This window comes from Salvia hispanica, chromosome 6, assembly GCF_029641045.1.
Source record: "Salvia hispanica isolate PSC_SH4W2 chromosome 6, Shi_PSC_v1, whole genome shotgun sequence".
NCBI classification, from domain to species: Eukaryota; Viridiplantae; Streptophyta; class Magnoliopsida; order Lamiales; family Lamiaceae; genus Salvia; species Salvia hispanica.
Window position 1 is genome coordinate 21454483 of NC_142697.1, and position 14941 is coordinate 21469423.

The following is a 14941-nucleotide window of genomic DNA, read 5'->3' on the forward strand; positions in this document are numbered from 1 at the left end:
ACTTTGTTTGCTTCTTATACATTTAAATGTTTATAAAACATCTTATAAATGCACACGCAAACACAATGTAATAATATACTGATTCTAATCGTGCGAAACTGTTCGAATAATACTGAATCGGGTTAAAAGTGGATTGTAGAGTTTTTCGTATACAAGCAAGATTCTATTCGCGCGAAACTGCTCGAAACATGCTTTTCAGTATACCAAACCTAACAGTAACACACACCACCAATCCAAGCTCTCAATTCCTCCTATTTCCTCTTAATTTTGGAGCTCAAGTTGAAAATCCACCTCCACTTAGCTTTGCAAATTAGTTGAAATTAGAGGTTAGACTCCTCCATAAACTCCTTAATCTTGTTTCTAAGCATAGTAGTGATGTTAATTGATTTGATTCTTGTTGTGGGAGTCGAAATTAGGGTTCTCGAGTTTGGGGGTTTTGGTGCTTTGATGTTTTTGTGTAAATTGGCTATGGAATTATGCAATTGGAAGTATGCTATGATATTTAAGCATGAAAGTGATAAAAAAAAATAGCTAAGTTTGAGGATGATTTGTGACCATATGCCATTTCCAAGGGTTTTAAAGTTACCTTCTTGATGGTTTGATATTATATAATGTTGGGGTTGATCTTGTTGTGAAGTTTGATGTTGGTTATTGATGCTTAAGCAAGCTGGAAATTATCAAAAAGGATTGGGTGAAAGGGGTTTAGATATTGGTTGTTATTAAAAGGTTTAGAATTGAAGTTTTATCTTCAAGATGTCAAAGTTTTGAGTTTAATCTTAAATTAAAGTTGATGTCCCATATTTTTAAAAATTAATTAAGTTTGTTTTATGGAGAAAAAATGGAATTGTGAGGCTTATATTTTTGTGACAACCGGGTATAGCTTTCATTTTCTGAAACTATTGAATAGTATTATTAAATTACTTTGCTTCTTTTTGCTATAAATGAAGTTAGAAATCTTTTAACTTGCATGCATATTATATTTGGCTTATTTTGTGATAAATGGAAGAGTATGGAAAGTGAAATAGATAGATATGATGATTAGACTTTATTTGTGTTTATTTATAAACTGTGTATGTGATTGTTTGAAAAATTAGGTGAACCGAGTACAAGCACAAGCGATAAGGGAAAGGGGCACATCCATGGTTGATTAAACAAGTAATAGAGTTTTTGTCGACGTGTACAGGTAGTGTACGTGTAACGCCCGCCTTTTTCCTTTCTTTTGAGAAACTTTTTTTTTTATTTTATTTTATCGTCCTCGTTGTGTTTCGACAATCTATGGGGTATGTTTTATTGAAGGATCGACGAATATTTTTAAATCGTGTTGTGGAATCTCGATGAATGCTATGGATTAGGTCGTAGAGAAATTAGAAGTTACTTTCATGAGTACTTGGAACAACACCAATGTACTAAAAACAAAATACTACGAATTAAATAATTTTCGTCTTCGACAAGATGAAAGAGAAAGAAACTCAATGTTTGGGCCTATCACTTTTTGTCCATATTGTTATAGCCATTTTATTTCTTTTAGTTGGGATCAATTTTAGAAGCCCAAAAATCAATTATTTATTTCAAATTAGCGGTTAACGACTTGGTCAAATATTCTTCTCCCAACCCCATCACCAAACGGTTTCTCCATATCTCCACTCCCTAGAATATATATCTCTTCCCACAATCTCAGTCAATCATCCGCCGTTCCACAATTCCAGTGGAGCTTTCTTCCCTTCCAACAAAGGTAAAATCTTCCACTTCGATTAAGTGTATACAAATCTTTGGATATTAAATCCATGGCACCATATTTTCTTGTCTCAGTTGAGAGGAAACACCGAGCAGCCTGTGAATCCAATTTCTCCCTTCAATCTCAGTCTATTTTTTTCGTGCTATACAGGTATACTCTTTTACTTAAATTTTGTTGCATAATTGCATATTCACGATAGCCCACCGAATTGAAAATTTTGGAACTATTGAATAATTTGTGCTTGATAAAGTCTCCATCTTTAATGCCATTAGAAGCTATTTTGTTTCTTCTTAGTCTCAACTCTTGGAAATCCTTATGTCTGCCACTAATAATTGAAATCGGACAATTAGAATCTAATAAAAAGTTAAGAATGGGAAAAGGGGAGGGACTTACCAACTTGAGAAGAGAGAGGGCAGCGGCTGCTGCTGCTGGAGCTTCTGCAGCGACGACGGCAGACTGCGGCAGCGGTGCGAAGGAGAGGCAGCGGCGGAGCCGGACAGAACGAGGCAGTGCGGTGGGAACGAGGGAGAAGTGAGCGGAAGAGTGCAGTTTAATGGTTGGACTTAAGCTTTGGTATTGAAAAAAAAGTCAGTAGAGAAAGAGTGGGTGTTTCCAGAGAGGGAGGGCGTGAGGTTGAGAGCTAGACAGAAAGGGGTGCTACTGTTTTAATTTAAAAAGTGACGTGTGGTGGCTGTGAGGAGTATGGAGTATTAAATTACTTACTCTATTTCTTCCTTAATTTTTATTTAATAGGGTTGACCAATTATTTGAGTTGGGTTGTCAAAATTATCAAGTAATTGGATTTTATGTGTTTTGGAATTTATTTACTTGCCTACTCTTAGTGAGAACCGAGAGTTTTAGTATGTTGGGGATTTTTGGGTTTTGTGTTTAATCGATAAATCTGTTTTATTATATGAGAATGAACGATAAATTGAGCACACACTTAGGATGCATGCATTATTTTAAATTAATTTATTTTGCAAAATTGATTTTTGCATATCATGTGATTTCAAAAAGGGTGAGCTTGTGCGCGTTGTTGCGTTGGAAACAAGAAAGTGTTTGAGGAGTTAAGTTTGTGAGGTGGGCTTTCTTTTTAAATAAGGGCAATGCCCTAAGTATATTTTTATGTGAAAATGAATATTTGTCATGCCGTGTTTTGTTTTATCTATGGAACCTATCTGCTGTGGCTTTTGCCATCTATGGATAATCAAATTCGGGTCTGACTAGGGAGTGAGTCCCTACTCAGGCTAGTGTACACCCATGGGGGTCGTGAGCCGTCTTTTGGGTCGGCCGGTCTAGTGACTTGGAATGTGGCCACATTCCTTGTCATCAATTGATCAGATATGGTAGACATCTATGGGAAAATGACTGCAGTCGAGTTTTACAATGGAAATGATTTTAGTGTCTTGGGCATTTTCAAAACCCCAAGGTCACTCAATGGTGGCATGATAATTATTCTTTTTATAAAATGTTTTCGGCATGAGTCCACTGAGTGCATCAAGTACTCAGCCCTGCATTTCTTTTTAAAATGTGCAGGTTGAGCTGTGACGAGCGCGGTGGGTGTTGAACATAAAAGTGAAGAAGATAACAAATAAAAGATCTTGAATATATTATGTCTTCATACATAGTATTATTCTTCTCTCGAATGCTTCCGCTGAATATTGTTTATTTGAGTTGCCAATTGTTGAGATAATATTCTTTTGAGTTGTTGATTGTTGAGATACTTGATTTTATTCGAGCTATTCCCAATTATTTAAGCTTTGGTCGAGTTTCGTTGTTTTTCCCTTTCTTTCCCGCTTCTTTTATCCTCCCCTAGTCACGATTCACCGTGTTTTCTATCCTTAGAAAATGCGGTCGTGACAGTACGCGTGTTCTAGAATTTTCTTTAACTTTGATAAATATTACTACTTGTTTGTGTGGATTGTATACTTCAAGTTAAAGTGACAGAAACGGTGATATTGAAAGAGGAGATACTAAAATTGTGGTTTGGTATTTCTTATGAGATGCAAGGTGATTTATATAGTTATATGTGTTGAATAATGTGAAAGTTGATATGAAATAGTTGTGTTAAGCCCCATTGCTTGAATGAATCACAGGGTATAGTTGGCATGCCATAGGACAGCAGTACTGCACACATGTTGATCATTCGTCTTCTGGATAACCGAAGCGATGGTCTATATGATATGTTGATAGTTGACATGTACCCTATATAGGTAATATATGACAGTTGCCTTACGATAGGCCATATGGGAGATTACAGTGTCCGCTACGGACGTACATGATAGACGCCCTCATCGGGGTACTTATAGTGTCCGTGTACCCGTGTCCATCACAAAACAAAACTTGGGGGCTGAATGTGATATCCGTTTTAGAAATAATATTTGGTGCTTTAAATTCTTTAAATAGTTATGCTTCTTACTGTATAATTATTTTGATTAAAGAAAGTGTCTGTTGTAAAGGTGTTGTTTAATTGCAAACGCTATGTGATTCGAACTTGTATATTGATGTCGGTATAGATCGATTATGTGTTGTACGACATTCCAGGTAATAAAGTGTTTACCTTGTGATAGTAATATAGATTGAAGTTTTGGAGGTTTTATTCTGGAATGCGATTACACTACGAGCTTGTCGAAGCTCACCCCCCCTTTCTTCTCCCTCTTGCAGAGTATTGAAGCGAGTGATCTCGCTTGTGGGCAGCTGCACGTGTCAAGCCACTACCCTCCTTTTTGCTGGTACAGTTGGAATTCTCACGTGGCATGCTTAGGGTAGCTTTTGTTTGTAGATAGTTGGTTTGGAGATGTAAGGTTATGTAACCTTCTTTTGCTAGTGGGGTTGTAAGTAATTGTCAAAGCATGTCATCGTTATTTTGTTATGTATAGTAGTAAATGACTGTGCTAACAGTTTAGTTACTTATACAATAGTGTTGTATGCTAAATGTTTGCAAAAAGGAAAAAAAAAGTTATACAGGTTAAATAAACAGGTTTTAGTTTATCGATCGCACCGAGATGTGACACCACTTGTTTGGTTAAAACTAACCGAGTAAGAGGTGTTACATAAAGTCTATCGAGAGTTTGGATGAAAATAGTTTATATGTTCGATCAAAATCCTAGTACTCCCTCCGTTTCGTTATAGTTGAGGCGAAACTTTTGGGCACGGAGTTTTAGAAATGAATGTTGTGTGTATTAAATAAATAGATAAAAAAGTAAGAGAGATGAAAATGTAGACAGAATAAAGTATAATGTGAATAAAGTAGAGAGAATAAAGTAAGAGAGAGTAAAGTAAGAAAGAGAAAAAAGTTACCAAATATGGAAATGACTCAACTATGAAGAAACTTCCTGAAATGGTAAAATGACTCAACTATGGCGAAACGGAGGAAGTATTTAAATTCCTCAAACACAAATTTCATAATTTCTTGTATCTTTTTTTCATTATAAGGAGGGAAAATATTATTATACCATTAATAGATAAAATTGTACTCCATCCGTCCTTTTTTGGACGGCACAAGATTTTATGCAGTTTTATTTTATGTATTAGGTGGAGAGAGAAAAGTAAGAGAAATGGAATAAAATAGAGATAAAGGAGTTTCTATTTTTAGTACTGGGTCATCTTCAGTGGGACAAACTAAAAAGGAAAATGAGCATCTTCAGTGGGAAGGAGGTAGCAGTAGTTTTTATGTTCCATTTTCCACCGATGAAAAATATCAAGATCTTCACAAATTTTCTATGAATCTAAACATAAATAATGTTTTAAGTCCATTTGTACTTATACTATCATTTTTTCTTCTTCTTTATTATAACTAGAAGTGCATAATTAGAGGAAGAATCATTATTGTTATATTTGTTAGTAGATGATGGCATAGATATTGAGTTTTGAATACCAAGATATGAGTAATATTCTTCAAGACAAACTTTAAAATAATCTTTTGTACAAAACATAAGAAAAATTGAATGCAGTAAAAAGTGAAATGTTATAGTTAATTGCATAATTCCACTATATTTTTTCTAATTATACAAGGTGGGTCTCTCATGGGTCGTTCTCGAGTCAGGTCTGGGCATGTATTGGGCTTCGAGTGGCTTCTGACCTAGGTTTACAAAATGGCACAATTCGAGCTCAATTCAACCTTCAAGCCTAGCATATATGTTTCATTTCACATATGGGCTAGACCACACTAGGCCTAGGCTGAGTTGGGTCAGACCACATCGAGTCTGGGCCAAGTTGGGCCGACCTAACCCAGTTGACAAGTCTTGTTTCGCCAGACCTAATTATACCACACAAGTATCATTAATTTTCCAAGCTAAGAAAATTTTTGGATCTACGCTACAAACTTTGATGATGGGTTGTCAAAACTCATTTAGGTTGTAATATACAGTTTTACTTATGCAAGAAACTAGTTGGGACTATATTACAATGGCTTTGTTCCACTGCTCCATTCTACAATATAGAAGAGGTAGACTCATTTGCTTTTGGACACAAATGAATGACAAATCACAACGTTACAAAAAAATATTTCTTTTCATAAATGAATAAAAATGGATCTAAGTTTTATTTATACAAGCAGCTTGAAACATGTTTTACGATGTACAAACACTAATAATAGATATATGCATTAGAAATATTAACTAATTTAATAGTCATATATTGCTCTTAGTATTCGAGTAAGAAATATTTAATGTGCAACTCTCCCCAAATAAAGGGTTGCCAAGTATTAGACGGAGTATCTGTTTTTGCCGGATTAGACCGTCATTCTAATTTTGTAATCGTAACAACACATTCTTTTTAATACGCAACGGCATTTCAGTTCTACCTACCTAGTTTCAATTTCATCATTTCTGGACCCTAAATAGGTGGTTAATCAAATTTTGATCAAAATTTGACAATTTTGGCTCGGAGCTAGAAAACATAATTATAAATAGTGAATAATTGGAAAAAAAATGCCGATTTTGAACCAAAAGCATAATCACAAATTTGGCTGTCAATTTGGTTATGATTCCTTGTAATTGGAACCTTCCACCTGTTTCAAAATGTGACCAGCGGAGCGGTTCTGGAAACAACCATAACATAATGAATCGACTAAAATATTACAAGGTCAATCTATAGATAGAATATCTGAAAGTCGAAATGAACAAGAGTCGAAACTTAAAATTAGGAGCATGTTATTTTGAAAATAAAAAATTTAAGCTTCCAACACATTCTTACAAACTAGGGGTTATCATTTTCTGTTAAATAAAGTACAGATAGAGTAAAGTTGAAAGAACTCTATTTTATTCTCCCTTCATTTTAACTTTTTGATACTAGCATTATTTTTTTCTAAAATATGTAAAAAATAAATGACTCAACTCACTCGAAAAAAATATAATATAATAATAATTTATTTATCTCTGAAAATAATTTCTCCCATAAGGGTGATGTTTTAGCCATGATTTTATAATGAAATCCTCATCTATTTTTATTTTTGACTACATTATAACTCACGAGTCACGACCATAATTAAAAACTGTATAATTGTAGAAAACTTATTATCAGCGATTGTAGAGCTGTTCCAATTCACCAAAACCGTAATCAGCTAAGTACCAACTAAGTCGACAGTAATTTACCTGCCCAATTAGAACCTGCAATGAATCATACAACCGAGTTTTTTAGCAATTGCATTATTTATTCTTCGACGAATTATTGTGGGAAATGTACTTTTTCCTCGAGTTGGTTAACTAAATCTCTCAAAAATTAAAACCACTATTACTAATCATGTATCAATAAATAAACGAACATCAAATTCATGCAATAAATAGTACTATCAATCAATGATTTCAGTATATTTAATCCAAATTAAGTGTGACTATATACATGATAAAATAAAGGTAAAAAAGGGTTACAAATTCTGGTAGTACAAAGTAAGCAGTGGGCCCCACACTGTCCCTCACCAGTTCCTCATCATATATTTTGGGGCGTTGTGAACAAAGTCCAGTGCTATAATTAATGGTGATAAATGACGAAAACAGATGCAAGAAGATTAATAAAATAAATGCGTACGTAACATAATATTCGTATTTAATATTGTTTCCCATTTCTCCACATATAAAAACAACGCTATTATTTTTATTATTATTGATATTATTATGAACTGCTTTTTTTTTTTTTTTCCTATCACTATATATAACTTCTCTTTGCAGACTCAGTAAAATATTCTTGCAACATAGAATAAAATAATCTGGGAAAAAGGTAAAGCTGCGTTCTGATTTTGCGTTTCTCTCTTTTTTATTTTCATCTGTTTTTTGTTTGGCTGTAGAAGATTTTCTGATTTTCGTGCTCAAAAGGAGCTATCAGATACCAACAACTCAGTTTATTTTGGGCATAATTTATAGTTAGATTTTGAAGTTTTGATCTGTTGAAGCAAGGAAATAAATTATAGGTTTCCGCTTTTAATATTTTGTGACAGTGAATTTTGGAAAATAGAAGAATACAAAGTCGGAAAACCAAAAATTTTGCGGAGGTTTTTGGTCGATCATGGCGGTGGTGGAAAATGCCAGGGCTAGCGCGATGACGTCATCGAATCGCGAGAGCGACGCTGCGGTGGATCATCGCCACCACCAGCAAAAGTCAACGACGCCGACCGATCAGAATTTCCACCTGAAGATGTCCAACGGCCATCACCAGCTCGCCGTTAACGGGAATGGAGTGTCGCGAGAGGAGAAATTGGGCGGCGAGGACGATGGAGGGGAGGGGTTTAAGAGGGAGATGAGGGATTTAGAGGAAATGCTATCGAAATTGAACCCCATGGCTGAGGAATTCGTGCCGCCGTCGCTCGTTGGCAGCCAGCAGATGCTTGGGTCCCCTCAAGCGGCGGGTGCTGGCCATTTTGGGTTTGATGCTAATGGTTTTATGATGCAGCAGCTCTTTAATTCTGGTCTTCCAACTGAAAATTCTTTTAGAAGGGTTAGTATTTTTATCTGATATTTTCCTTTCCTTTTTCAAGCTCATTACATATTATAGTGTATTCCTTTTTTGTGCTGGTTTGCTTTTATGAAATATTGTCGTTGGTTTGGTTGATAGGGTGGAAGGAAAAATGGAAATTTCATGACATATATAGGTGGTTTTATTTTCAATGATTGGGTAGCACGTTCTCTTTAGTTTGTATGTTTCTGGAGTTGAAAATGTTGTCTCGTTTTGGATTGAGATACATATTTGTTATTGTCCTGATGACATGTTTGTTTTCCAGTTAATTGTTTCTTTTATGTTTTCTCTTTACCATTTGGTTTTGGTTATGTGGATGGTTTAATTTGCAGAGGAAAAATGGCTATACTAATGGAAAGCGGAGGATGAATAGTCGAACAAGCATGGCTCAAAGAGATGACGTGATTAAGAGGACGGTGTATGTTTCTGATATTGATCATCAGGTAAAAAGAGAGTCCAGGGATTTGGTTATTATATTGGAGTACTTTATTTCGACAAGTAAACATTCAAATTTGGCCGTTATTATGACGACTGTAGGTTACGGAAGAGCAACTTGCAGGACTCTTTATTGGCTGTGGTCAGGTGTGTATTTGTCAAATTCTGTGTTCACCACCACTTTATGACTCTTAACGGTTTCTTCCGCAATCTACTCATAATGAAGGTTGTGGATTGTCGTGTTTGTGGTGACCCTAATTCCGTACTTCGTTTTGCCTTTGTTGAGTTCACTGACGAAGGTATGTGGACAATCTTCATTTGGTTGTGTAGTTGATAATCCAGGGATTATATCACATTTCACTGTCTCTCATGTGAATGTAGAAGGGGCAAGGAACGCCTTGAGTTTGGCAGGAACAATGCTTGGCTATTATCCAGTGAGAGTTCTGCCTTCCAAAACTGCAATTGCCCCTGTTAATCCGACATTCTTGCCTAGGGTGAGAAACCTTGCAAACATTTAGCTCCTCGTGACACGTGTCCTGTCTCCATTTGTTCGAAGAATGTAGACTTAAATTCTTTTTTTTGTTACTGAGATGTAGTCTGAGGATGAAAGGGAGATGTGCGCTAGGACTATTTATTGTACAAATATTGACAAAAAGGTAGTTTTGCGCTCACAATCCTTTACAAGTCGTCAGATGTCTGTTTGCTATTCAGGCATCATTTATTTCTTTCTACGTTACAGGTCACTCAAGCTGATGTCAAACTCTTCTTTGAGTCCATTTGTGGCGAGGTATATAACCTGACAGTTTGACCATCTTTATTCTTTCATGAAGAAATTAAACGCTTGCAAATGGCATTTGCACCTTTTGAATCAGGTCTATAGGTTGAGGTTGCTTGGTGACTATCATCATTCCACTCGTATAGCTTTTGTGGAGTTTGTAATGGTGAGTGATATAGTTTCTTGCTCATCTTGTTTCACTTCTTTTTAAGTAATGGTGTCAGCTAATAGTTCTACCTCTCTTTGTTTATGCAAATCTTTTATGTCTTCAGTATAGAAATTGTCTGTGATATTCGTACCTGGGCTATAGCTTGCTAGTTAGACGGTCTTTCTGGTACAGATAAGGTCCATATTCTTGAATGAAATCCATAGACAAGTATCTGTTCTCAGTTCTCACATAAAGGACAAAGATGTACTTATCCAGGGAGTAATTTTGTATGTATTCCAACTTTTTTTTTTCTTGTCATTAGTTATGTTGTACTATATGTTCAGATGACCAATAGAGGTTATGTTCATCTTGAATGTTCTTTGAGTTAGTCCAGAGTGAAACTAATGGAGATGTAACAAGCTACCCATTTTCTCTGACATGTTAGCTTACTATTGACTCCCTACGTAGACTGTATTTGGATGAGCTATTACTCAAGGGAAGGCCTCCTGAATGTAGGCCACATCTTTTATATATTGATATTTATGGTAGTGAATACTTATTTGGAATTTGCCAATTGTATATTTGGTTGCTGATGCGAGGTTCTTCATATTATATTCTAAAAAATTTGAGTCCTGCTGTGGTGGCTTCTCCTTTCCTTCTCCCTCCTTCCACTGTAAAATACATTGCTGTTATACTAAAGAATTCTATTGTGTTTAAAATTCCTTAGAGAAAGCCTTGAGTGATTTAGGATAATCCTGGTTTCGATATAGGAATGTGTTCTCCCAAGTTTTGTTACTTAATCATTCTATAGTAGAGTGGTAGATAAAATATGATCCATAAGCATTGGATCTAGAGAAATATAGCTTCTGAATAGTAGAGCATAAATTTTGAGAATTTTTTATCACAATGTGCATTTTTTTGGTTTTTCCAGTGTGCAGAAAACATACCATTATGTGATAAGCAGTGTTTACCTCATTTCTGTTTATATAGTGTAGATACATCAACGTGATGTTAGTTTCTATACTGAAAATGGTTGAGAGTCTAACTATGATAATCCCTCCGTCCCATAAAAATAGAGACTCTTTCCATTTTAGTCCATCCCATAAAAATAGCCTACTTCTATTTTTGGTAACTATTTTCTCTCTGTGGGCCCCATTCTCCACTAACATACTTCAACAACTTTTTCTTGCTATCTCTCTCATACTTATCCAATTATGTATTAAAACCCGCGTCTTCTCTATTGTTTTGGGATGGAGTGAGTATTACTGCAACTGTTGGAAGAAACATACCATCAATGAGTTCTTGTTCAGCCCGTATCATATACTGTGCTATAACTAGTGTCCAAATTAAGTAATTTAGTGAGAGCAAATTGCCACTGTAAGAATGTGTTGTTGCTGATGAAGAAGAATACAGTTCTGCTCACTGTGTTGTAGAATATACTATGTTATGTTATTTTCTTAAATGAGGCATCTTAATATTTGATCTCATAAACTTCCCTCTAATTACCTTGGCTACATATAGTTTCACGTCCCAGCTGTTTTCTCATCATCATACATCCTCTCAAAACTAAACCAGCACATGCCATTTCTCTCCCTATCTTTTCACACTAAACATATCTTTAGTAAACATTCTGGCTAGGTATTTCCTTAGAACCACCCACTATCAAATGATTATAATATAGATATTTACTCTATTAATTTCTTAAGTGTGCTGTGTATTTGTAGCCTGCCTTTGCATTATTCGTGATTGATATCTAAATCTCCCTTCATATTATTAATGATTCACTAAAAGGCGCTACCATAACCTTTCCCCCATAGTGACTTGATTCCTCTCCTCTTATATTTCACTACATGGAAATTTCAGGAGGTTTGAGTATTATGTCTTTTGTAATGTGTCTCTGTGCTCTTTAATTTTGTGTTTGAGAATCCTCCACGGAAAGTTCCAAGCTTCTCTAGCTTGAGGTCTTTTGTGGCCATGATATCTTTCTTAACTTGAAGATTGCTATGTGAAAACATTCACATCTATATTATCTGTTACACTCTTGGACTTCTGAAATCAACTTGGGAATTGATTCTCCACTTATTTTGATTATGTTTGTGTGTGTGTCCTTTTTCGGATGGGTGAGGTGCATTACCTTAGAATCTGAGTTTCAATTGGACTATTTTTCCCTTGGCAGGCTGAAAGTGCAATTGCAGCATTGAACTGCAGTGGTGCTGTGCTGGGGTCGTTGCCTATAAGGTTCGACGTTCTCTAATATCCCTGCACACATTACTATAGCCTTATCTTCTCCCAAGTAAATAACTAACTATGTACTTATGACTCTTCCAGGGTGAGCCCATCAAAGACCCCTGTTAGGCCCCGTGCACCCCGTCAATCCATGCACTGATCAGACAGAGGTCATCCATTCTCCATTATGTATACAATAGTTACATGGTGGATGCTGATACTCTGTGGTATCTATGTGTTAAATCTTTTTTTCCGGGTCTGTGCCTACGCTGGTCGTCTCACTCTCAACTGTATCGGATAATTATGGTAGACTGTTAAGCTAGTAGAGTATGGCCATTTTCGAGGCTTAAGCTGTCAATGATATGCTCCACTTAATGTGTACTACACTAGTACAGCAGGCAGTGTCTGATGCTTGTGACCTTGAAGGAAAACTCCTTTTTTCACATTGCAGTAACCAATCATATCATGAGATGCATTGATCTCGTTGAACTTACTTTGTTATATGTTGAAGCAAATCTTGGCCTCTAGAATGTTCTCCCGTTCATGTTCATTTGCCTTGGACTTCTCATCTCCGTTTTCGTCTTTGGTTTCCCATAGCCCTAGTCCCTAGATAAATTTTACTCCTAGTTATTTCAGTTATCATGAATGAACACAAAGTGTGCGAATATAGGTGATCAAAAGAGAGAGGTGCCTGGGAGATATAAAGAAGAAAATTTGTCTGTCTAGGCAAAAGGAAATGACTAATAGTGAAGCAATTCCTTGGAAAGACGTATGTCAATGTTAAAGAGTTTTATGGGGCCAAGATAATACTGTAATACCTAGAAAAATAAATGCTTAAAACTATAAATAAACAAAAAACTGACAAGATGATAGGAGTAATACCTAGAAAAAACATTTTAATGGAAACATTTTTAAATAAAATAATGTTGGACCAGAACCTTAATCTGGCGCCTTAGCTCGGCCATCTCAACTTTAATAGAAGTTGTGTTGGTCTCACGTAACTCATTTTTGACATTATTGTATACATACATACATATACAAGCGTAGGGTTGAAAATTAGTACTAGTAAATAGAAACAAGGCGATAGAAAATAAAGTAGGTGGTGGAGTGGAGCCGCCTTTTGTGAGTTTGTATTGTTTGCTCAATCCAAGCTACATATTTTGTGGAGAAGAAAGAAAGCAGAGGGAGACCAGACCACACACTAACTACTTACTAGTCAGTCAATACTAGGTTAATTGCTTGTTAGCTTTTGTTAATTCAATACAAGAAGAACGAGAGAAATTAAAATTGAGGAGATAATTAGTGGAGTACATTGTAATATAACTAAGTCAACCACATTTAATTTAGGTGCTTTCAAATTGCATATGATATAGTAGTAAAGTTTTATATGAAGTTGGGTTTGGAATAGAAAATTTATGAGGTTTTCATTTAAATGCTCAGTATGTGTAAGGGTTTTTTAAAATATTAGTAGTATTATTTATTCTCTTTTCAAGTTTAGAGTAGAAAAAACTGTTTCACTCTTTATAAAGACATGATTGCTTTGTAATCACACTTGAAAAGTAACAAATAGACTTATAGAATAGTACTCCATCTGTCCGTGAAAAGTACGAATATTTAGTTCGGTAAAGATTTTAATGTGTAATTAGTAAAGTAAGAGAGATAAAGAGTGGTGTAAGTAGTGTTAATACAGACTGAACTCTACATCATTAGTATATTGTAATGATAGTTCTAGAATTAGAAAGTTCATACTTTTCAGGGACGGACTTATAATGAAATAATTCATACTTTTTAGGGACGAAGAGAATATATAGAAAGGTAGTTGATTAGATCAATTAATGAAATTCATTAATGTGAGGTTATTTTACAGCAAGATAATGAGATTTATCTGAGTTAAACTGTGTATTTGGTAGCCATGTTACAGTTCTATGTGATTCGTGTCTTGTATCCGGCCGTCATGAAGTCCACATAAAAGTCCATACTAGAAAACTAACTTCCAATTGATCAAGTTAGAGCATTCCCAATGGTCCGGCGATAACACTCGGTGATTTTTCGCCGAAAATCGCCGAGTTATCGCCGGCCGTTGGGAGTGTTTCGGCGTTAATTCTACCGAATTAACGCCAACTCCCGTTTCACACTGTAGGCGCGATTAGGCGATTTTTCGGCATTTTTTTTTTTTTTTTTTTTTCAACGGCTATAATTCCAAAACTATATATAATTCCTCCTCCTCCATTCATCACACACAATCTTCATTCTCTCAATTTTTCAATATCATTCTCTCAATCTTCAATCTTCAAAATTATGAGTTCAAGTAGGAAACATTCTCGAAAAGGTAAGGGCAAAGAGACGAGTCCGCAAATTCCCAACCCCACTGATGAAACAAATCAGCAGTGGATGAACTCGTTGTTGTCGATGGGTTCTCCTCCCGGCCAATATCCATATGCGGATCCGTCCCTATTGCAGACTCCTCCGGTGCGCAGACTTTCTCCGTACTTCCAGTCTGCCCTCAGCATGCCCTCTCCAGCCGACGATGTGTATCGCCCCCAGATAGTTACATCGTTGTTCGACACCCCTGGATCAACCCCAGACGACGAAGGATCTCAGGACGCGACGTACACAACGGATCCGACACTCGGCACGGACGACTACGAGGTGGAAGAAACGTCCGCCAAGCCGC

General features: G+C 36.0%; 1 protein-coding gene and 1 long non-coding RNA gene across 2 annotated transcripts; both read left to right on the forward strand.

The window, feature by feature from the left end:
- Window positions 1–1572: 1572 nt before the first annotated feature.
- On the forward strand, window positions 1573–4726 carry LOC125204013 (uncharacterized). The gene is made up of 5 exons (XR_007173472.2): window positions 1573–1732; window positions 1810–1885; window positions 2753–2815; window positions 3272–3362; window positions 4400–4726. It is a non-coding gene; the product is annotated as an uncharacterized LOC125204013 (long non-coding RNA).
- Window positions 4727–7833: 3107 nt separating this feature from the next.
- LOC125207270 (polyadenylate-binding protein-interacting protein 12-like) lies at window positions 7834–12760 on the forward strand. Its single transcript, XM_048106539.2, has 11 exons — window positions 7834–7951; window positions 8169–8665; window positions 9016–9126; window positions 9221–9265; window positions 9345–9417; window positions 9500–9612; window positions 9715–9774; window positions 9858–9905; window positions 9991–10059; window positions 12218–12279; window positions 12370–12760. The coding sequence occupies exons 2-11, from the start codon at window positions 8237–8239 to the stop codon at window positions 12425–12427; spliced, it is 1068 nt and encodes a 355-aa protein (XP_047962496.1). The 5' UTR covers window positions 7834–7951; window positions 8169–8236; the 3' UTR covers window positions 12428–12760.
- Window positions 12761–14941: the final 2181 nt, after the last annotated feature.

What these genes read in the sequence shown, in the direction of transcription:
- LOC125207270 (XM_048106539.2), top strand. Translation starts at nt 8,237, where the DNA reads ATGGCGGTGGTGGAAAATGCCAGGGCTAGCGCGATGACGTCATCGAAT. An exon ending in TGTTGAGTTCACTGACGAAG is followed by an intron (nt 9,418 to 9,499) that starts GTATGTGGACAA and finishes ATGTGAATGTAG; the next exon opens with AAGGGGCAAGGAACGCCTTG. An exon ending in CTTTTGTGGAGTTTGTAATG is followed by an intron (nt 10,060 to 12,217) that starts GTGAGTGATATA and finishes TTCCCTTGGCAG; the next exon opens with GCTGAAAGTGCAATTGCAGC.